Raw genomic sequence first — 24,641 nt, forward strand, 5'->3', positions numbered from 1 at the left:
GCAAACATTTACCTCATGAATGTGAGGTACAACAACTGTTCAGTTCTCAAAGAACACAGGAGCCTTCCTTCACTTCACAGCATTGCTTTACTCAGCAACTGTACCAAGATTACTAGATTATTGATGAGCCACAGTGCTGAACTGATGTGTAAACATGTGGTCATTAAACAGCACCCGGATTTGCTTTACAAGCAAAAGACCACACAATGGTTTTGACAATTAGCACGGAGCGTGTGGACCGTGGGGATCGAGGTGAATCAGTCGCAGGCTGTGATCAAAGAGACGTGCTGCAGTTAGGTGTTGTGATTGAGAGCGTGGGCGAATGCAGCACTCAGCCACAATGTATTAATGGCACAAAAAGAAGGCTGACTGTGGGAATATGTAAGCAGAATAAATGGCTGCTCTCTGTTGTCACACATGCTCACAGTGGTATAAATGAATTCCAAATTACCCATGGAGGAAATGGCAGCTCAGGCATGTGACACCATGCTTGTAGATATTTAAAGTAGTCAAAATAAAATCAGTTAAACAAGTTTTCTCAATAAAACTCTGTATGATCTCTTAGTGTTTTAGAATTCCTTTTGAAGCTATGTCAATACCCCCTAATGTAAAGGTTTTTATAAAATAAAACATTGAAGTCTTATCAGTGAGGAATGAGAACTGTCTGTGGGGGAGGTTTCAGTCCAGCTCATTATAACGGTGCTAACATTCCACTTCTTCCAGTGATATATGATCTTCTGTTATCAGCCGAGCCTGGAAATCCATTGTTGCCTGTCCTCTTTGATCTGAACTCCACATCGGATACAGTACGTGATCATTTTTAGGACAGGTTGAAGTCATCAGCAAAGATTATTATGGTGATCATGGCAATAACAGATCCCCCCCCCTCTTACAGAATAATAGCTGCTTTCATCGGTCATATAGCATGAAGGTCGTACTCCACTGATTTAGCATTGCACCGCTATGACATTGCTGGACAGTTCAAAAATACATTAAGATTGATACAATAGAACCACAGATACCATCTTTTTATTTCACATATTTTTCTTCCTTGTCAGAATCTAGCACCAACATCACCCGCAATGCAGCTTGACCTTGGTGCGGATGTGTGATGCTAATAGCAGCAAAGGAAGCCTCGAGCCGCCGGCTTCAAGCAGAGATGTAGTGAAGTACAGAAGAAGAAAACTTACAATTTATTTCCCAGATTATTTTCTTCCACAAACTGACACTGACTCAAGTTATATTCGACTTGCGTCCACTTAATAGATGGACTGTGGTCGGAAAATGATGGTATATGTAAAAAGTAAATAAATATTAATACTGAGTACTCGTCGGCACAGAAACCGTATCCATGGCATCAGGGATTAAGTGTTGAAGTTCAAAGCCTCCTGATGCCCAGGTACAACCGTGTCACACTTCACACAACTCTCTGGACTGGGGGGATTTAGGCTTTAACATCAACAGAAGACATTCACACCAAAGACTTTCACAAATCCACATCAAGTCATACATGTTTGGGCTCAATAAAGGGCATACAAGGTCAGTTCTTTTTTATTTATTTTTTAAAGTCAGTCAAAGTGGTAGACCCAACCAGGCAATATAATATATATATTAAAATGCATATTAGAGATTAATTTAAGGTTATTAACTGAACAAAATGGAAATTGTAATAAACACGTCTTTAGATTGTAAAAGAATTTGCCATAGTTCAGTTTAAAGTGCATCCATTGACAGACGTGTTTAGCTCTCTGTCATTTGTCAGAAGAAAAAAGGGGGGGCATTCAGTGCAAACTCAGCGGTTGCCGTCCTGACAGGTGATTAATGTGAAAGCTGCTGGATGGGATGATGAATCTACATATTAGAGTCCTGGCTGTGGCAGACATGATGGTTCAAGAGGCTCCCGCTCCATCACAGATGAGCTTTATCGCTGGTAAATATTCCCCAAGGACGGGGCAAATGTTATGTAGATGGCGGGGATGTGGCGCGCTGTGTGTATGTACAGCACAGCATGCGTGTCTGTATGATAGAGGTGTGTGTTTGTGTGTGCAGCTTTGGATGCATTATCATTGTATAATGAAAAAGAGAGGAGCACCTTGCATGTTCTAATGTGCAACCATCAGCTGAAGGGCTGTTAGGGCTGCAGCTGCTCCATTAGTGGGATAGAGGTGAGCGGCGGCAATAAGTCAGTCAGTGGTGATCATGAAGGACAGTGCACGGCACATCAGGCAGGACAGCCCGGGATCTCATCCACTTTGCTCTTGATATGAGGGGAAGGAGAAATGTTAGAGCAAAGGAGGAGTGTATACTCGTGTCGCGACATCACATTGTACTAATTCAGACCAAAAACAGCTTTGCATAATGGAAAAAGAAAAGAAAAACCACAGGACTGTGGTTTTGACTCGATCCTATTGAGGCCTTGAAACGTGATTTACGCTCTCGCACTGTACAAGAATGAAGCCAAAATATAGTGGATATTGCAGTTATGATTGTGGAGTGGAGCCGCAGTATCAAGGTCCTGCTGATACACCTCAGCCATATCATCAAATATCTACGAAAAAATAACTAAACTTGTCAGAAACATGAACATACATCTATTAGACTGACACAAATAGGACCCGGAAGCACTACGCGACAGGCTCACAGGTATGTACAAAAGATTTTACTGGTTCAAGGCAGGGTTCGGTAAACAAAAGGCAGTAAGTTTTCTCTGAACATCTGTATAGAGTCACTGCAGGTGCAGCACAACACTACTGAACTACTCATCACTAATAAATGACTCATTCACTTTTTACAAGTGCACTGATTTATTTGAAATGACTCAGAAACATCAAATCATAACTATCACTGGGGCACAGGCGTGCTTATCACTAGACAACTTCTGGAACCACAATCTTAATAAAAAGTATACAATCTTTTTTACTGCTTTTCGTTTTACTACAAGTTAAGAGGTACATGCCATGACCCCATGGGAATCGTTAGATGGTTGCCATCAAATGGTCGCTGGAACCAGGACCTGCCCTGGATCCAAGAATATCACGTTGTTGCCCAACATCTGGCAGATGTGACCAGTAAGTCCTGGTGAGGCCACCTGGATACTGAGCCAGGCGTAAAAAGGCAGAATCAGATGTAGAGACAAGACATGGGGGGACGTTTCTGTGCCTGCAGCCAGTGTCTGATCACTTGTAGACTGGCCTGTTCCTCGGATGAGAAAGTGCAGAGGTCCTGAACCAACCAACCTGTTTTGTCTGTTCCTATATGATTGACGCAATATAATTCCAGCAACACACAGTGTCTATTTTTCGACGATCAGCCAGGAATTAAAAAGCCGTGAACAGTGAACTTGTTGCTGTTGAATATTTTCCTCATGCTAATCCATGTTAAAATGTCACAGATGTAATTACATCAGATGCTAAAATGGTATCTGTATCCTGATTTAGATAGTTATCGATTATGTCAATTTCTTGACAAATAAACGTATCTATCAAACTAATAACAATAAGAAATGATAGGAAACTTTCTCGCCCAATGTCGACTAGGATTGGCTCCAGCACCCTCGCCATCACCAGACACTGAAGTCTTGGCCTCATGCGTTGCTCCCAAACTGAAATTTCCATGGTAAAGCCACTAAATTCACTAAATAATAAACACTAAACAGACTCTGTAACAAATTCAGTCTATCACTACTGTCCTATCACTCAGAGATCTAATTTGCTGCGCTTTATCATGGCAAAATAGTTAATCACTGCTGTAACCCTTCAACATTAATGAAAATGGTGCAGTGATTTGAGTCAGGTTCTCTGGCAGAGATTCAGAGACCAAATGAACTGATCTCAAATTTTCATTCTCTGTGGTGTTGACAGGTTCATATACGAGACTGATGACTATTTCCACTGGAACTGTTTGGAACACAACGGTAGAAATAGCTCAGTAACTCAGCTTGACTTGAACACAGCACTGCACTGTTGGAACAGTCATCGACAAAAGCATTAATAATTAATGATGAAACTTTTCGACCTCATCAAACAATGCAGCCTGCAGCATTTACCTGGGTCAAAAGTCAGAGGAAAGCTTGTGTTTACTGTTCTGGGTATTGTCTGATGAGAGAACTTAGGTCAGGCCACAGGGGAACAAAATGCACGGATTGTTAAGTTAAAAAATAAATAAGTAAATAAACTTTTTTTTATTGTTTCATTGGTAAAGAATGTTTCTCCATTTGCCTGATGCCTCCACAGTGAGGTCTGAACAAAGGGTTACCTAGGGGTTATCAGAATGGGCTTCAGTGTCTTGCTCAAGGGCATGTCAACAGGATGGGTGCTCATTGCTACAGGGGGGTTCAGTTCAGGCCTCCTCGCTCACTTTTGTCTCAGAAATCATGTAAAGAACAAGAAAAGCGACTGTGGAGAATTCCGCTCTGCAGCTGAAGCTCCAGCCTCTCGCAACCCTGACGAGGAGAAGGAGGTTAGAAAACTGGAGGACTTAAAGGGATAGTTCACCCAAAAATGTAAATTCACTCATTATATTCACTTATTATCACTCACCACTATGCTGATAGGGGTCAGTGAAACTTACACAATGTTTTAAGGCTAAATATCCGCTGTTATCCTCCTCTGGAGCTGAGTTCGCGTGTGGGTTACAGAGGACATTTAAGCTAAAAACACGATGTAAATGACCCCCTTACAGGAGCAGTATGGAGGCGTTTTTTTTTTGCTGCAACACTGTTTACCCCTGAAACTCCAAAAGTGTTTTGTAGACCAACACTTCACCCACCCCGTGGTGATTAGAAAGTGAGTGAATAACATTTTTTGGGTGAACTATCCCTTTAAATTAACTTTGGTAGTAGCACATCTCTCTCTGTCTGTCCACCACACACAATACAGTAAAACACAACGTGTCTGTGGGGACATGAATGCATAAAATAAAAACTAATGACTGAATTAATTCACATTCAGGGAGATGGCTTGTGGGGCACGGTTGCACATCGGCTGGCTGTGTCAGGAGGAGGAAGAGAAAACACCTCTGCAGACAGTTTGCTGTTGTTGCCTGTTGTGGGCTCCCTCCTGACAGCACTCTGTTAATCAGACACTGTTATTAGGAGAGAAAAAAACAGGGCTCAGTTTATCTGGCGATGTTGGAGACAGAGGAAGCAACAGAGAGAAGTCCCTTGAGGTCCATGCTTCTCCAAACCCCTGGCACTGAGCCTACAGACCCCCCCCTCACACACACACACACACGCTAGTAACCGGCCTTGCCTGAAGCGAGACCTCAGCACTTTTGATTGATTAACAAGCTGAACAGTGGGCTGCTGGGAGATTAGACCTCTGACACCACATGTGTCCCGTCCTGTTTGGGATGTACTCGATCAGAGGAGGACAAATCCAGGTGGGAGTCTTCACTTTGATGAGCTCAGAGTCACACGGTACAGGTCAGCTCCATTACTCCAACAATTAATCAGTGACATTCCCATGGAAGAAAATACATTCTGCTTTGCTGCTCTCTACAGCAGCTGTGACTCAATCTGTCTTCAGTTCATCAGCCCTCTTTGCTGTTTGTGTCTGTTGGTCTGACTCTCAGCAGGTTTACACAAAAACTCCAGAACCTATTTGTCTTTAAACCTTTGGGGGGCAGGGAGGACCAGGAGAATTTGTGGATTTTGATGAAATAATCGGGCATATTTAAGGACATCTATGAGTGTGTAGATTCAAATAAAGATCAGGATCCAGTGAATGTGGCTTCATGAGGGGACTGTTGGTCTTTGACGTACACGCTCTATTAAGTGCTTCAATGATTCGCCCAGTTGATGTACTCCAACACCTTCTTTGATCCCTGATGTTTCTCAAAGGAATTCTCAATTTGTGTAATACTTGGTTAACTATATTATTGTCATTAATTATGAATGTCCACTGTGAGTATGTTAACATACTGGCATATAGTGTCACATAGATATTTTTATATTTAAAACATTCATACAGTGTTTTCTTTCTACAATTTACTTGTTTTTTATGGTTAATGTTGTTTCATAAATTTATCCCAGAGGCCTTATATACTTCCTGCATTGGTACTGAACTGAGTGTACTTCGGGTGCAGAGTCATGAGCAAAATGCCTAAGGATACTGCAATGATGCATAATGACTTAATGTACCTAAATGTGCTGATGGATGAATAAGAATGAAACAGAAATGTCCAGAAATGTATCTGTACTTTATATAGATACTTTAGTAATCATTTATCAGACATGCTGCATTTTTGCCTTTAGACCTAGTTTTACTTGTCAAATAAATAAAGACAATTCAACGTGTGAAATGTTGTTAATATACCAAAGCCCTTTGTTAGTTGGGTGGCTGCTGTTGGCAGCTCAGTAAACTTAAAACACTTTTGGTTATTACACCTCCACCGAGATGTGATCATGATTTAATGGAGTTAGGTTGTGCATAGTATAGGGAACCCCCCCCCTGATTATTTTTCAATACAGGCACCTGAAGCACTTGAAAGAAGTTTTAATCTAAGGGCTTTAGATTTCAATGTATAGTTCCCAGTCAGTTTCTGTGGTGATAAATTGACTTCTTCTTGGAGAGAAGTGTACAGAAACTCCTAAGGTATTAGTTTATCCCCAAAAATTAATACATTAAAAATAAAACATGAATTATGAATAGGACTACATCTGCTCTAGTCTGGTCATGACATGGTTTTAATCCCATTTGGACCAACTCTCAACCAAGGCTGGACTGGACCAGGTCTCTGAAATGTCTTGGCCTGGACTGTCCTGGCAGTTTTGACCCTCTTTGACTTTCACAAAAGCAAGAACAGTTCTCATTCAATTTTAATATGCTGGAGGCACACTGCAAGCTCCCAGCCTGTATAATAAAGATGAAAAGAGCCTGGTTGGGATGGTGGGGGTCGTAGCTGAGGTGGGCTGACACTGCTACGGAGCCAGATGATAGAGCTATAATTTCCTTGCGAGCAATGATAACAGTGGATTCCTGCCAAACCATGGGCGCAAAGGGCTGATAATACTAAGACTGCTTGAATATTAAAAGCACCTTTTTTCTGCAGGAGATATAAGGTAAAGAATGAATAAATTGGGGACATGACATGATTTTCTCGGGCATAGGTTATGGTGAACAGTTGGCTGCTTTCCTTGCAGTTCTGCACTTGAACCAAATACAAACAAAACAAAGAAATCTGTCACCTAATTTACCTTACTAATAAACCCGTTATGTGTACAAACTACTTTTTTGATGTGGAAACAATTTTATCTTAATCTGCAGACAATATTTCCCTCCATTATGCATGTTGCCCCTTTGGAATAGGTTCAGAGCCATCATGCTCACCCACCACCAACCGCACATAAAGGCTATTGGCAATGAAACTAATGAGGAAAATATGGACGATTTCCCAAACATAATTTTTTCTTTACCTTCAAGGTTTTTGCCTGATAAAGGTCTATTATTGAAACGTCGCAGCATAATAAATCACTGATTGCAAGTTGGACAGTGTGCAGGAGCTCTTTTTCGCAGTTTTTGATCTAATCGATGTTATGGACGTTTTCTGGAAGCTGGTGAAAGGAGAACTCAGGCAGCAGCTGATGTCTCATGCAGAAGAGTTTAATGTAGTCTTGATGCATCAAGGAGACCAGAAGGTGGAACATCATAGTAACGCTAACAGAGTAAAATAAACAAGTTTCAAGATGTGTCCCATAGCATCCCCATCTATCTCCCTTCACTTGCGTCACCCATTCTAACAGCACATCCATGAAAGGTTAGAATTGCGAGATAGGCCCGACTCTCCCAGTGGCGTGCAGATGCAATGTGCGAGGATGGTCAAAACTTCCTCAACACTCGTTCCTCTCTTACGCACCTGTTCGGCCAAATGGAGGTGCGAAGCATTCTTTAGTTTTCAAACCTAATTTTTTTAATATTTACAGTGTAAGTCATTAATTTTGAGAAATGACTGTACACATGGCAGATTGCAGTGCAGGACTGGAATGACGTTAGCCTCAAACCAAGGCTAAACATTAAAGCTAATTCGTTAGTCACTCAAGTTACAGTTGCAGTAATGGCCTAAAAAATGCTAGTCCCAAGAATATTTGAATATTTGAATGACAAACATTCAAGAAAGCCAGGATTTCTTTTGTTTTACCAAATAGTAAGGTGTAGTGATTAATCTAGTGGGCAACTATATGGCCTTGTAGCCAACTCTCAAAACCACTTGTCGAACTAGGATGTAACATGTGTTCATGGCTCATGACACCAGTTTTTTATTGGGGCGTTATTTATGCTAATGCAGTGGTTCTCAAACTTTTTCTGTCATGCCCCACTTTGGAGCTAGAATATTTTTCATGCCCCACCCGCTCCCCTGCCCCAACAAAATTATGACAAAATGGGCCAAGTTTAACATGTGTATTTACATAACATACACATGAACATTAAATTCACATTACTTTCAGGAATTTCTGATATGCAAATAAAAAACCTTTTTCAAACAACTTTTTGTGACATTTGCCACTTTTTTCAAAGAATAGTGCAATAACTTTGCTTAAATTCAACTTAATTGAAGTACTTTTGGTGACATTTATCACTACATTCCTCCATCAGTATGTATTTTTTCAAAAATAGTGAAAAATTAAATTATAATCACTTTGTTACAACGATGATAAAGCTCAACCAAAAAGAGCACATGCATGTGACTGGGGTGTAATGTTTCTAAGTGTCTTCTTAATTTGTTGGGTCTCATACTGTCAGCTGCCAGAGTTTTCAGACCTAAAATACACACTGGTCTCTCCTCGTGTCCTCCTTCATTCACTGTGAACCCAAGAGCAAGATCGGCTTCATCGTACTTTCTTTTCAACACTGTGTCTTGTTTGTCACTGACCGGCTGCTTCACGTGAACGAGCTCTGATCTCACTGTGTGTGTGTGTGTGTGTGTGTGTGCGTGTGTGTGCGTGCGTGCGTGCGTGTGTGTGCGTGCGTGCGTGCGTGCGTGTGCCCGCTCCTGATATTTATCTTGTTTACCCACTTTCTCAGCAGTCAGAAAGCTTTGTTGAATCAGACGTAGTAAAAGAAATGTAAAATAAATTAAGGTGATGTTTTGCATGAGGCCCATTGTCCCAGAGGAGACGGAAAATGCTTCACAAAAAGGTGGCTCTATCTGTTTAATGTGTCAGTGTTTATACGTTTGTGGAAATCCAGATGACGGTCAGAGCTACAGCTGCCTCTAATTGTGGGCCTGGGAGGCCGGCTGCTTGCTGGATGGGGATTAACTTCAAATAGACCCAATCAACTCCCTCTCCATCTATTCCTTCCACCCCTTTATTCCTATACCCCCTTCTTTCCCACCCTGTCTATTGTTCTCCTCATCTCTTTTGCCTTTCTTTTACACTCTGACACACCAGTTTTCTCTCCTTCCCCTCATTGCACTTCCTCTCTCTCACTTCAAACGTTCTTTGTATTTCTATATGGAGCTCGTGTTGACAGAGTTAATATCGATCAGCAGAGGCAGAGTTAGGAAGTGAACTCTGTGAATCGCTGCTGTGTGACCTGATGGTGTTGTATTTGTGTGTGTGCAGCAGCTTCCATGATGTGTACAGCTGCTGCCACGGAGCTTTCAGAATGGACAGACTCATTATATAATAATGCTTTATTACATTGTGATAAAATATTATTTATGTCTTTGGAATATGACAGAGAGAACCACATGTTCATTTATTGCTCAGCTGCTGTCAGATTACTAAAAACCTAACTGCTGTCAGTCCATCAGCTTTTACTTCGGAGTCCTTACGTGTGGCAGGTATGCAGGGCCGTGTTTGGAAAATGGGTGGTCTCTGAGGGCACCACCAGCTGGAGGGGGAACAAATGAATCTTTGTGCACCGCACTGGAATCCCATTTACGGTGACGTGAACACCATGACACCACCATACAAACCAAAGTGGGATAACACTCATACCAACAATTATTTCTCAACTGTAATGTAGTGGTCAGTGCAAGAACAGCAATAATCCGATATAGGTTTATGTATTGACCACATTGCACTTCATTACCCTCCCTACAGTAACTGTATGTGTGGTCAATGCAGGTAGCGCAGTGATCGCAGAAAGCCAAAGTTTTTTTCAGGGGAGATGGTTTACTTTTATTTGTGTTTTGCTGAAAAGGAAAAGATTACTGGGTTCATCCGCAGGCTGCTTTATGTCGTCCTCAATATCAACATTCGGTGACAGCTCACCGTTCGTATTTTATTAATCCTGCGCTTCAAAAGAGAACGTGTGAATCCTGTCCAGACCACCACCACCAGGGTTGTCCTCATTCAAATACAGAGGCACACAACAGGAAAGGTTATGTTTTAGTAATTCTATTGCAGCTATAGGATAATGTACATTCAAAAAATAAATGTATACAAATAGAATAATCATTCTGTTTAAACCAGGATTCAAACAGATGATATGGTACATGGACGTTTGAAGGAGGATGCATAAAGCTGAATTAAAATCAAATACCAATATCATCCATCGTCGTGGTTATTATGAATGAAGAAAAGATCAATCCCAATATAGGCCCAGTTATCCTGTAATCATCCTGCTAACAATGAAGGATGCTTGTTGTCTTCAAATTCAGATATCGTAAAAATGCTCAACCTTTTCATCTGCTAATTTATAGAGGACATTCTCCCTGGGATCAAAGACATTTATCACAGCCACTACTCTCCTTCTAATTGGTTTGGTTTTATTTGAGTGTTACACATAAAACAGTCCATGGCGTCTGCAGCTCTTTGAATCGCTGACGAGCTTATCATTCTGTAAGATGGATCACAGGGAAGTGCCACTTCAGTCAATAGCAAATTAGTCCAAATAGTTGTTGGAGCCCCAAATGACTGTTATCATGAAGTCTGAGATGAGCCTCTCCATCACTTATCTGACAAGTAGACCTAATGAGTGATCTCATACACGATGTGCAACAGAGCTGAATACTGGCCGTCTCCTACTGTTACAAGATAACCAACAACAGAACTACTGAGTGGGCACAAAACAAATGATTTGCAAGTCCATAACTGAGCAAACAAGGCCAGAATCAAAAGGGTCACTGATGTGGAAGTTTTGTCTGTAGATGTGAGTCAGAGAGATTCCTTTCATCACTATTGTCAAAGTTAATGAAGCCACTTTGCCAGAAGCAGCTGGTGGTCATGGAAGGTCACTGGTGACAACAGTCACAAAACTACAATTCAGCCATAACTGGTCCTTCAGCTCCATCGGGACATATTTGAAAACCACAAACCAGTGACTCGACAGAGATTACTTGTAACGGATTTCAACTCTCAGGGGTTAAACTGTGAGTCAATATCTCCGTCATGCTATCGTGACATTTATTCTAGTGTTGATAGGGCTGTCACGATTCTGAACCCAGGACCAAAACCGTAAAACAAACATCCACAATTTACTATATCAATTGACACTATAACACATGTAAATTACAAAATTAGTATTCTATCTTAATTCTTATATATTTTGTTAATATTAATGAAACCATGTAAGGCCAATCTCAAAATAAAAGATCCAGATGTGTAAGAGAAAGACACAAGTGCAGATTCTTAGTTTACCAATCCTAAATTCTCTCTCTCTGCGTTTTCAAATCTGTGTCTGCATGCTCTCAAATCGTATCCTAGAGATTGAGATAGAAAATCAATCGTTTGGCCTCAGGTTTTGTCACCAAAGAACCTCCACATCAGACAAAGTGAAGCGATCAAACACACAAACAAGCCTCCACTTCTTTTGTTCCCGATCACCTAAATCCAGAGCCAGTTTCCACAGCCCACTCAAAGCACATCACAGTGGAACAAATGATATGTTGTGAAGGTTTTGCCGCCTAACCAAAAGTCCCTCCCCTGCGCTGAATCTGTGCTCAGCCCCTGCGAAGGGCCTGGATGGTGGATAGGTGGAGAGCACGAGGCCTCGGAGGGGCGAGGGGAGAGATTTTCTGATTTGCAGGCGGAGACGAGGCAGCGGAGAGAAAACAAGACTAGATTACCTCATGTATCAGTGAGCACCAGGGAGAAAGGGAAAAAGGCCACATCCTCGAGCTATGCCTCTCTGCTCGTATGAATAATACATCCAGAATTCATAATGCATGATCAAAGTTATGAGAGTTATCCTGCCTGTCGCTCCTTAACTTTTATTTATCTGGTTGGCTGGAGATGCACTGAGCCTCTGCTTCTCTGTCGTTTTTTATGCCTTGCTGACTCAGGTAAGCAGTTGTAGATTTTTGTTCTCGACATGTGCAACCCCAAGGTCAAGACATGGCTTTGTTTAAAAATTGAAAAAAAAGGACTTGCATGCTTTATATATTGTGTAACCCGAAAACCCATTTTTATTGAAAAGTCTCAGGCAATTTAGATTTATTCTGTAATTGTGTTGCCAATTTCTACAACCTGTTTATCAATCAAGCTGATGCCAACACATTAGATTTGTTGAGTAAACTGAGACGCATCTGGGAGGACAAACTAATTTGGGCTCATTTAGACCAAAGTGAATCATCAAATTATCAACGTGTATTACCAGCAGTTGAGTGTAGTTCACCGAAGCTGCAACACTGAACTCGCAGCAATAATGTTCTCATTTTAAATGTGTGCGTGTGTTTTGTTATAATTCAAACTCATCAGTCTTAGTTTGCCTGAAAGAACCTTACAGTAAATCCTGTATCTACCAAAATGGTTTATTGAGCAATATCATCTTAATTTCTCGCCTCTTGCCTCTGATGTTGATTGGTAGTTAAGAGACGGAATCTGAGCCAAAATTCCTCACCTCCCTGCTACAGCTCGAAAGCATCAAAAGCTGAGAGAGAACAGGCCATTTTTAGGGATAAAGAAATCTGTAAATGTTTGCAGCTTTCTGATTTACTCTGTATTCTCGACATGTTACACATCCGAAACCAGCTCTTATTCCTCTTCCTCCCTCTCAACGTCCCTTATGTCTGATTTCTATCTCCTTTCTACAAATGATTCTGACCCGTCTTTGTTTCCCATTGTTCCCCTGAGCTTGACGCATGTTGTATTCTTTCATTGTGAAACAAGCTGGCCATTCTGAACCTTGGAGCCTCCAACTGTGATTTAGGCCCATACAGAACCACTTGACTTCCTTTCATCTCCAACTGATGTGTTATTGAAGTAGCAAAGGATTTCAGCACAAGACTTGTTAAAAAATATTGCTTCAAGTTTAATTATAATGACCTTAGAGGGGACCAGACTTCTTGCCATTTTGTCCACTTTCTATCTATGGTAACACAGCACCATGCAGTAGTGGATACTATTCTCTAGCTTTATTGATTACAGTGGAACAAACACTGTCTTTTTGTGTGTGTGTGTGTGTGTGTGTGTGTGTGTGTGTGTGTGTGTGTGTGCTGTGTTGTATTGTGAGCTGTATCCCGGGAAGGATTATAGATGAGGTGCCTTGATGGCTTTGGCTTGTTTTCATTCAGCCCACAGCTGGCGGCAGACGGAGCTTGTTGCTGCAGTAACAGATTATGAAGAAGTGATTTACACATGGATTTCCCATTTTTAGTAGCTTTGCTTGTAATGCTGCTGTTGGCTAATAGAACAAACAGTGTGAGGCCGCTCCTGTTTATTGTCCCTGTAGCACAGAATCTGCCCCCCCCCACTGGGACATTCAGTGTCGTACTTTGTATGCCCTACAATTCAAAGCCTGGAAGAACTCGGGTCCACTGTTCTGCAGGGGAGTGTGTGGGTAGCATCTGTAGAGGCTATGTCAAGTATGAAATGATTTTACAGTAATGCAGTGATAGCCCTATGATCCGCATTACATGTTTACAGGACCGCAGTCCCAATGTGGTTAGACTAGCTTAGCATAAAACAGCTTGCCTTGCAGTGTTCTTTTTTCCTTTAGTCTGCAGAGAAATCACATGTCTTTTACTGCCAGTGCCATGGTAACTCACTCAACAGGTAACCAATGGTATACTGTGGACACTCTTCTGTCCGGACAAACGTTTGTGTCCATGTGGAGGCATGTGAAACCTATATATATTTCCCCATTTGGCTTTTAAGACGAGGGCAACAGCCATAGTCCTTAAGAGCAACCTGAGGGGCTGAACATTCCACACGGAAAACAATCTGTGCAAATATGAGTTCTTCAGGACCTTGAAATAGTTCATACAGGTTGTGGGCATCTGGACAGTCACATTAGGCAACATCTGGACAGGAGAACTCTGCTAAGTATGCTAAGTAGCTAACATGTTCTGCTGACAATATGGGTCAAAAAAACAAAACAAGAACCAAATACTAATCACTATACAAAATCTGTTCATGTTAATATTTTCACTTAACTACAGCAAAATTATGAGGTAAAGTTTATAGAAATTACTCATCACAAACATTGACTTTTCTTTCAGACAAACTAATTTAGCAGCAATAAATATTAAATGTTTATCTTACAGAATTTATGGGAGGTTGAGCAGTCTTGGTCATGATGAGCTAATGGCGTCCTGACAATCTCCAAGAAGATCAGAGCAAATGTTAAAGCATGAATTATTTTGAAGGACAACCTTCCTCCTGAAAAAAACAAAAAACAAACCTGTCCAAAATCTATATAGTGACAGAATAGCAGCATAAGACAAAATGGTGACTCAATGTCTTTATCAACAAAGCTGGTTAATGCAAAACATATGCTGCAATATCCTCTCTTGGTCAACTATTCTCTTGTAAATGTATTACACACTTTGATGGGATGATGGAAATCACTCTGGAATTGATGATACAGAGTCATTTTTAATAAGTCTTTGTGAAAGCAGTATAATTTGAGATTGAAGTTTCTTCCATTGAAGGACATTTCACAGGACACCACTCCCACGAAGGACCTCTCTCCTGGAGCTTCTCCCACCACAGGTGGATCCCACACGCTGTAATCTGGTCACGCTCCATTAGTCCACCGTGGGTCTCGCTCTGTGTAATCTGGTCATGGCTTGTAAGGTTCGGGTGTTTCTCCCTCAGTGTAATTTTGGATTATGTCTGTAAATCTCCTGTGGTGGGGATCAGCAGCGGATAAATGCCTGTGACTTTCCCTTTTCACCGCTCTCTGTGAAACCGTTCAGCCCTGTATTTACTGGGCCAATAATCTCCAGTAACACACGGACTGAGGAACACAGCAGCCTAACCTTTTTATCTAGATTTCCACCTAAACAGCTCAGGGAAGAAATGTGTAACTATTATCACATGAGTCAGTGTTGTATTCCGGATGTGGTGCACAGCAGTGTGTGTGATTTAGATGATTTCATTACATATTTAGCTGACGCTTTTATCCAAAGCGACTTCCGATAAGTGCATTTGACCATGAGGGTACAAACCCAAAACAGCAAGAATCATGTAAGTACATTATCTTAAAAAAAAAAAATCCAAACTACAAACTGCAACATATATGTGCAACTTGACTTAGACCATCATTCATTGTGTGTTTCATTTCCTCTCCCTGACACAGTCCAGGATGCTGCTGTTGTTTTTGTCACAGGACTGGCTGGACCCTGTGAATTTTACCTATGATTTAACATGCCGTCGCAGATTCTCAGGATATGTCTCTGCTCCATCACAAATGAGTCTGTCCAAATCCCTCCTCCTGCAAACAGCAGCCTCTTCTTTCATCAGTATGGCTAGTCCAGCCTCTCGTGTCCTCAGATTTCTCTCAGTGAAAACAGAACAGATTACCAATGTTTCTTTATGGTCTCTTTGGGGTTCTAACACAAACCCAGTAAGCATACGAAAAATACATTATTTATATTTAGCAAGTCCAACTGTCAGGTATGGATCAGCTGTGTTTTGGCTTGCTTTATTTACTGGTCCTATGAAGACTCAGTACTTACCGTGACCTTAGTTCTTCTCCTAAAACTGACTCTGAAACCATCTTCAAGAGTCAAATTAAATTCAGACCGAGCACTCTGAAAAAGTCAACTATCACACCCACTTAATGTGTTGGCAAGGTTTTTAACCACAGTATTATTTATTTTTTAATTCCTGCGGCACCATGAATATTTTTTCGTCAAGAAAATATAAAAGAGGGGGATCAATGAGGGGATCAATGCATCCCTCTTTGTCCCACAGTTTTAAGTTGCTTTGGAGAAAACCTTCGGCCAAATGTGACATCAAACCAGAGATGTTAATACAAATATAAGTCAGGATTCACAAGTTAGCACAGCAGCTACGGTTTTATCTTCCTTTTGTGATGAAACTAATCAACCAGGAATGTGTGCTGCAGTGTCTGTCAGATGATGATTATGAACTGTGCATACTGTATTTTCCCACAGTTTATCTCAGATTTGTAAAACTGCCTCTGTGAAGACTTTAAATGTGTCATTCTTTATATTTCTTTATCTCATGTTCTCCTTAGATATCATGTCCTCACCCCTGCAGCCCCCTGTGTTGTATTAATGCACAGCCAGTCAATGTTACACCTGGCCAGTTTACAGGAAACTGTTTTATTGTGAAAGATTGTTTTTTTATTGGTGCCTCCTCTTGTATCAGCAACTATAGGACCTGCCCATTGCCCTGCCCCCAAGCTGTGATTGTATAACTGTAAAAGGAAATAGATTTGAAATCTTGCATGCTCAGTTTGCACAACCTGCACAAAAAACAGTCTCTACGGGATGTGCTAATAACCTAATTTTGTGTTTACATCACAGAGCAAAAGATTTATAAGAAAATGAGTAAACATGGATCGAGTTAAAAGCGCTGTTATGCTGCATTATCACTGACAAACATAGACTTTGGATGGGAACATGTGAAGATGTCGTCCTGCTGCAGCTCTGTTAGAGGCTTCATGAAAGTAGCTGACCGACTGCTGCTGCTGCTGCTACGGACCCAGTCTCTGCCTCTGGTGTCCACATCAGAGCCACTCCAGCTATGATAATTAGCCAATTAATGGGATCTGGCATGTGAGTTGGTTATCTGTCCTCACCCCCAACCCCACCACCGCCCACATCCTGCGACCCAGCTGAGACACCAAGATCGACATCCTACCTGAGTGCACCTACTGTACGTGTGAAAACGTCGGTATGATAATGGAGAGCAGACACGTACACGCATGCACACAAAAGAGACAAAACACCACAGGCTACAATGTAATGATCTACTCAATAAGAAAGAGCAATTCGTGTGTGTGTGTGTGTGTGTGTGTGTGTGTGTGTGTGTGTGTGTGTGTGTGTGTGTGTGTGTGTGTGTGTGTGTGTGTGTGTGTGTGTGTGTGTGTGTGTGTGTGTGTGTGTGTGTGTGTGTGTGTGTGTGCGTGTGTGCGCTGTGCAGTGTGTGTGTCTTGTGATGTGCGCGTGTGTTGCAGCTGATCTCCAGTGTCACGGGCAAAGTCAAAGACCACATTTGATTTATTTTCATGGGTTGAGCATTAGAAACTGTGTCTGCTATCTTCCTATTGTTGCCACCTCTGGGCAGGCAGAGGGGGGTTTGAGCAGTAAAGGCTGCTGTCTACCACTGGAATCCATATTATCATTTCAACCTGAGCCTTTTCAGCACATCAGGAACATTTTTGAAATGTATGAACCAGTCGGGGGCTGAGTGTGTCATCTTCGGGGGGGCAACTGGAGAGGAGCCAATCGGTGGGGACGTCCAGGAGATGTCAAGAAATTGTTTCGCAATTTGTTGACCACGGCTCCTGGTGTTAACCAGGTGCAGCAGCAGGAGGACACTCATGTGGATGATGTTGTTGGTAATCTTTGCAAGTCTCAGGATGGAGCGCCATGAATATATCAATCTAGAGTTGATGATAAAAAGTAGTAGTGGAACGATAAGGACACAACTGAGCGGTGTGTTTGGATAGGTGTGCCTCTGTGTCTGTGCCCCTGTCAAATTAAGCCACAAAAAAATCCCTTGTGCTTTTGAGAAGATGTGGTATGAGCTGCTTTTAAAGAATAAAATTTGGTGCCAAAATTGAACAGCGTCTCCTAATCAGCATAAACACAGTCTAAGCCGTAGTGCCTCTCCTCCCTCATTGGTGCAAACGCGTTCATTTGGTGCCAGGAAATAAACAAACAGACACAGGCGCGAACAAAATAGACTCCAAGAAAAACTGCAAAAAACCATTGCATTGGACTGGTGGAAAAATAGATGGATCTCTCTAATATTGGATACAGAACACACAGCTTCAGACAAGAATACATATGGTAGAAGAAACATCTCGACCACACCACAGAGATGATTGACATATTCCATCATAGTAACTACGGCTCCTTACACAAATGCAACGTGGAGCCACGCACAATGGAAGCAGTGGTAGTTTTCCAACATTGTTTGAAAAGCAAATGCAGTTGCGTCCATATACAGTATGTACCCATGTGTGTGTTGGTCTTGAAATGATCTGTGGACAGGTCCATTGCTGTTGCATTGCTATAAAAAAACTGGTCCTAAGTCAGTGGGACGCTATTCTCTTTTTGTTAAAGACTCATTATCATGGTAGTAATATGCACTTACGTAGGCAGACGCACAACTTGTGTTCATTCACCTTGTTTTACACCCAGGTGGGCTGCTTGAGCAGATCTCAGACAATCGTTCTCTCTTACAACCTGGTAAATACACCCTGATCCACCAAGCTGTAAGTGCACCTGGCTCTTTAAGGGAATGGGAGATGACACTATGCTTGGTTTATTGCATGAACTCAAAACACACCAATGATCACTTGGGAGACAAAGTACAAACCTTTTAGAACCATGCACAGCGACCTTTTAGACCTAATAATAATAATAAATTGAATTTATAGAGCGCCTTTCAGGAGACCCAAGGATGCTTTACATGTGTCAGTCACTAAGCTTAAGACTATAAGCTTAGATCTTTTAAATGGAGCCCTGTGTATTTGTGAGCAACCTTTAAAAATGTATAAATTGAATAAGCCGAGGTGAGGTTGAGTACAACACACTTGGTGCAGAGGTCTAAAGGGAATGTGAGATGAAGTAACAAATTGTTTGAGTTGGAGACAACAAGACAAATATAGTGAGTCAGTCTGCCATCAGTACTCCACTACTTGTCACATATGGTCTCTTTTTTTTACTCTATTTAAGTATTTTTTCGATGTACATTTATTTGACAGCAGCTCTTACTTGATACTACGAAGAGAAAGTTCACATACAACATCTATTATTAGTTTATAAAATGTGATTTTACATTGTTACAGATTGAACTACTCATGTAACATAGATTTTGAAAGGTATTTTAATTCTCACCAAATAAAACAATTGTTTTTATTATCAGATTAGGTAATTTTACGTGTCGTTTCACTTGTATTAATTACATGAAATTGAAGAACTAGTGGGAGAACAAGTAACCAAATAAATGGTTGAACTTAAGGGCATTCAAGGCCCGTGCATGTAGTTGTGGTTCTATGAGTAATGATTGCTGGTGGCTAAGTGAGATACACTGTAGGTCCTGCCTGTGTCCACGGTACAGTCTTATATGGAATCATTTATAATAATTTGCATCTTTAAGGAATTCAAAATATTTAATTATAGAAAGACTGGGATCTGTTGTCCCTTTACTGAAATGTTTTTATATTTGATTTTTATATTTTCTGAGAACAGCCTGGATTGATCCTGTTGTAGGCTGCACAGTAGGACATACATTCAGCTTTTATTGTATTGGCGTCAGCATCATGGTCGTAAACTGTGATTCACTTAGAATATAAAGGTAATTGTGATGATATATTGAAGTAAGAATTTACCCCTCAGCGGTAAAAGAGAGTGAAAATGTCATTAAGTTGTGTGTGACCATGAAATTCCACGGCCCTTGTTTTTCTTTGTGACTGATGGAGCCGCCCTGCTCTCTCACCAACTTTTCCGTAGATGTCAGGGAGCACGGAGACTCAGTGATGGCGCTCGAGCTCCAGGTCAATCTGCTGCCACAGACACGAGTCAACAGGCAGACTCTGAGGTCCAGCAGATAACGGCAGGATCCTTAGCAGACCAGTGGAACAGACGACTCAGTACGTGTGTAATCTTTGGCTGCATCTGGCACCGCATCCCCTCCTCAGATCTGTGCCACCTCGGGCAAAGACGATGGATGTTCTAATCTGATTGGCTGCCATTATGCTGAGTCATGGCTAGCTTTGACCAGAGTCCCTGACATAGATCAGGGATTGGTTACAGGGTGACCTTGTAAAGTGGTTCAGATCCTGCTGAGTGAGCTGATTTTATGAGCAAATTACCATCAATGTAACCAGTTCACGGTGCTGACGAGATGCTTCAACGCTAGATTAGATGATGATGGAATAGATTTGAATGTTTGTGTGACAGTGCTGTGGTTGTAGTGTAAACTAGTGTGTTGGGATGTGATCCACACGTGTACAGGTATGGAATAAGAGTTTGAGTGATTGGACTGATTGACTGAAATTCAAGAAATGACAAAACATAAGAATGTACCAAACTGCCCTTAACAGACCCTTTTCAAGTATGAGCTAGAAAAGATGGGGTTGATAAAACCATCCCAATCATTAGTAACTCAATAATTGAGATAATTTAGTAATAGCCCAATAACTACAATATATAAAGCCTGAAAACACATTATATATATATCAAACACTGATGGATATTACTCATCAGGCCCATATTATTACAGTCCCCTTATTAAACAACATTTAAATTTACTAGATCCAGATTTTCATTTGGTTCTGCACTAAATTGCACACACTCATAGAAACCAGTCCCCTTATTATGCCGGATTTTTTTTTCATCAGTATCCATTAATTATTCTCTGAAATGAAGGTTTCAGGATCCACTTCCTAAACCAGATTGACACTAAAGGTAATGACTTCTTTCCTTACACACACTTCATCCTTCCAACAGACAAACAAACACAGACCAAAACATAACCCTCTTTGGTGGAGGTAACAAAGTAACAATTCTTCGACCTTTATTGTCAAAAGCATTGGAAGAGTTGTCTGTCAAAGGGCCGGCACGCCCATACAGGTGTTTTCAGTTTCTTTGCCTCATTAGAACTTATCTTATATAAATATATTATTGCCACTGACATGTTAAAAATATTTTAAATGGTGGGGTTATTCCATCCCATCAATAATTTAGCAAGAACATTTACAATTACATTCTTCCAATACCTTCCTACAACAGAGGACTTTAAATCATTCTCATTCTTAGGTTTCATTCAATAAAGACACACGTGACGAAACATTATGAATATTTTTTTTTTATTTTCTTTAAACTTGTGCATCAACTTCAAAGGGTAAACTGTGTGCACTCTATTTTGTTTTCACAAGTTCAAAATTAGTTAAGTGTTCTTAAGATTTTTTTTTTAAATACATCTTTTTCCTTTTAAAACCATTTACACACGGTTGCTCAGCACTGGACTCTAGCAGTCTATCAGTAATCAGGGGTGTACAATGATAAGCATCATCAGCAGCCTCCCTCCCTTCCTGTGGGTGTACACTGTATAGTTGCTCTAACCAGTATTATCAATACTCTTCTTTCATGTGAAGTAAAAATATCTTTCTTTAAATATGATTCCTTTACATGATAAAAAATAGTTTCTTTTTTTTTTTTCTCTTCCTCTTCCATAACAACATTGTCACTGATGCTTTAACCAGAATGTCCTGTCTGTCTCCCGGAGAACAGTACTAATTGCTGTGAATCTGCTCCATGGAGAATGGGTGCACCCTGCACTCATGGGTGTGTGTGTATGTATGTGTGTGTGTGTGTGTTAAGGTGTGTGTCAGCTTTGTCTAGTGTCTAAGAAAGCCTCCTGAAATACTGGTGTGGAGTACCCCCCTCTCTGCCATGGATGACACTCTTCATGGAGCATTTTGTGTTGATAAAAATCATTACAAAATTTGATTCTCTTCGTACAAAAACACTTTTTTTTTTTTTCATAGAAATTGCATTTGCGCAAGTAAATGTGGGGCTTTGCTGCCAAAAAAAGAAAATAAAGCCACAGGAGTACAAAATGAAACTGGACACTTGATACAGAGTTGAGGTGTATTTACTGCAGTAGTGAAAATCCAGTCCATAGAGATATAAATAATGACTATCATAAATTAAACAATAAATACTTAGAATAAATAGAGTTTGTGTGTTGTGTGATTGCTGTGAATTTAGACATTCCAAGGTTCCTGCTCGTTGATATTAAGGGTGTGTATACTTCCACAGAATCCTCCTCATACGACTACTGGCTGATACATGGACATCAACAGGTCACTACATTGCCCTACTCCTGCATTTTCTGCTTGAATTTTTACCATATAATCTTAAATCTTAAAATCCCCCCCCCCCACATTAAAGACAAAGTGTTAGTACTCTGAAACACAAATAAATGATATCACTTATTGCCGGATGGATGATATACAGTTTATCCATTTCTGATGTCAATCAATATCATATTCGTCCAAGCAATGCCTCTCTGTACATTTTGGGAGCTGCCGAGGTCGTCATCGTTTTTCGGGGCTTTGGGTTTCATTTACTGTGGTCAGTCTCTTCGCAACTCTTGGAAATAAAACAAAAGAAATCCTGTACAGACGTTTCCCTCCACTCCCCTCGTTAGTTTGTTCACCCGCCGTTACTGAGATGCTCTCGAGGCTGCTCAACCAGCCTCTTTTGAAGTGTGCGGGTGAAAGACTGACTGAGCAGCAGCAGAGGATGATAGGCCCAATTTCTTTTTCTCTTTATTTTTTTCATTGACCACTTCTGTTCCAATTTAAATTTATTCCCAGACTACCTCTTCAACTCCTGGGTTTTGAAAATCCTTTGCCGCCTTGCCAAGGTGCTAAGAGTAATGAGGTAACTCACTGAAAATTTACCCAGGTTCAAGTTATTTCCACAGGAAATATTGTTGAATCTCTTATCCCTAGCTAATTTTTAAAGAAACAAGAATTGTATTTCCCCAATATACAACCAAGCACCTCTGCTATACCTTTGAAATAACCCCACTATCAGCCAATACAACCCGTTGTCCCCCCCCCCTTACCATTTACCCCTTCCCTTTTCCCCAGTGTCTCTGCACAACTCCTCACTGCAAGAGAGAGGGTGAGAAAGTGATTGAGATTTTAGGCCATGGTCTCTTTCCCTGGCAGTCTGCGGTCGTTGAAAGTGTGCATGTTGATGACCTCCTCCGTTTTCACCATGACAGGTGGCTGGGGCTTGTGTTTGAGCCGGCGCTGGCACTTGAGGGAAACCCGCAGCTCGTCCACCACAGCACTGCAGAAGGACCTCTGCAGAGGGAAATAGGAAAAAAAAGGAGAACAGAATAGGTTTCAGACTGCTACCCCTGTCCAAATGTTATGGGCAAAAGAACAAGCCTGCTCTCATTGTAGGCAGCCTCGTGTTGTAGCCTCCCCCAATCACCACCCACCATCTAGGTGCAGAGCTGCCACAGGGGGAAATGGTGAAATATGCAGTGTAGCAGGCTGGGAATGGAGGAGATGCTTGATGGGAACAGAGAATGAAGTAGGGTGGAGGGAGGTGCAGGTCCATAGGCTGTGTCGTAGTTTGTAGTAGTGTAAAGGCATGGAATTACTTATCTTAGTGTCTGAATACAAAAGTGGTGCATTTATAGTAGTTGCTGCGCATGCAAGGCTTTTTATGTTTGTTGCATTGTGCATTTTACATTTCACACATAGCCACATATACTCTCAAAGTACTGAGCAATATAAATCTGTAGTTCCCGCTGATATTTAGTAATACAGTTTGTCATGAGTTACATATACCCTTCGCTTCGTTGTCTACCTCTACATTAAAATTGTCAATTGCTGGTGTTTTCCATAATGTCTTTCGGCAGTCTCAGATACGAGCATGAATGTCCTACTTAAAAACAAATGTAGGTATAATATCACTATCGGACAGTTCTTTAACGCTCAATGTGCATGTGACATCCAAATGCGCAGATTCTACTGAGAAGGTCACTGCACCATCTACATGGTCCAGAGTCTTAGTCTCTTAATTAATCCTGGTTGTGTTTTGGGCGTAACACGCACACAATCAACTCCCATTCCCTTTAAAAGCCGGAACCCGTATAATAGCATTGAACTACACTGACTTCAGACAAGTACTTTGGTGGTCAAAAGTGTAATCGCTGTCGGCTGCAGAGCCGCACTGAATGGAAAAACGACTGCGTCACTCTGAAACTCGCCAGTGTTTGCAGCTGCTTTGTGCCTGGTTTAAGATAGAGCTCAACAACAATGTTAGACGGGCAGTGATGCACTACATTAAATTCTGCAGTTAGAAAAAAAATAAATTGAATTGCTTTTGACAGAAGCATGATTATTGGGTATTTCTAAAACTGCTGGTCTCCGGAATTTTAACCCTTAATCCTCACCCTGGCCAGACTGTTTCTAGATGACAGATGTATGAGGTAACTCTGATAACTGCTCTTTACAACTGTACCGAGCAGAAAGGTATCTCTGAAAGCAACACGTCCAACCTTGAGGTGAATGGTTTACAACAGCAGAAGAGCACGTCCGGACCATGTTGATCTATTTATGCGCACAGTTTACCAAGTATTTATGAGTCACCAAATGTAAATCCGGTAGAACCTTGTTGATGGGGTACAAAAACTATTTTATTGCAGTCATGTCAACCTGGAGCAGAATCTCAAAGGGAAGTTTTGAGGGCAATGGGATAGTGTGAATCATCTTCATCATGTGATCTTCCATCTTTCTTAT

At 41.1% G+C, this 24,641-nt stretch overlaps 1 protein-coding gene across 5 annotated transcripts in view; it reads right to left on the bottom strand.

Moving 5' to 3' along the window:
- Window positions 1-22,259: 22,259 nt before the first annotated feature.
- The window catches only part of grik2 (glutamate receptor, ionotropic, kainate 2), a 231,719-nt gene continuing 229,337 nt past the window's right edge, over window positions 22,260-24,641 (bottom strand). For 3 of the 5 annotated variants that reach the window (XM_035164273.1, XM_035164271.1, XM_035164272.1), the window contains one exon: window positions 22,260-23,192. In XM_035164273.1, coding sequence (XP_035020164.1) covers window positions 23,028-23,192 — 165 coding nt within the window. In that variant the 3' untranslated portion in view covers window positions 22,260-23,027. The remainder of the gene's footprint in view (window positions 23,193-24,641) is intronic. The other 2 variants (XM_035164274.1, XM_035164275.1) reach the window with 2 other exon arrangements.

The sequence above is a fragment of the Hippoglossus stenolepis genome, chromosome 8 (genome assembly GCF_022539355.2).
Source record: "Hippoglossus stenolepis isolate QCI-W04-F060 chromosome 8, HSTE1.2, whole genome shotgun sequence".
NCBI classification, from domain to species: domain Eukaryota; kingdom Metazoa; phylum Chordata; class Actinopteri; order Pleuronectiformes; family Pleuronectidae; genus Hippoglossus; species Hippoglossus stenolepis.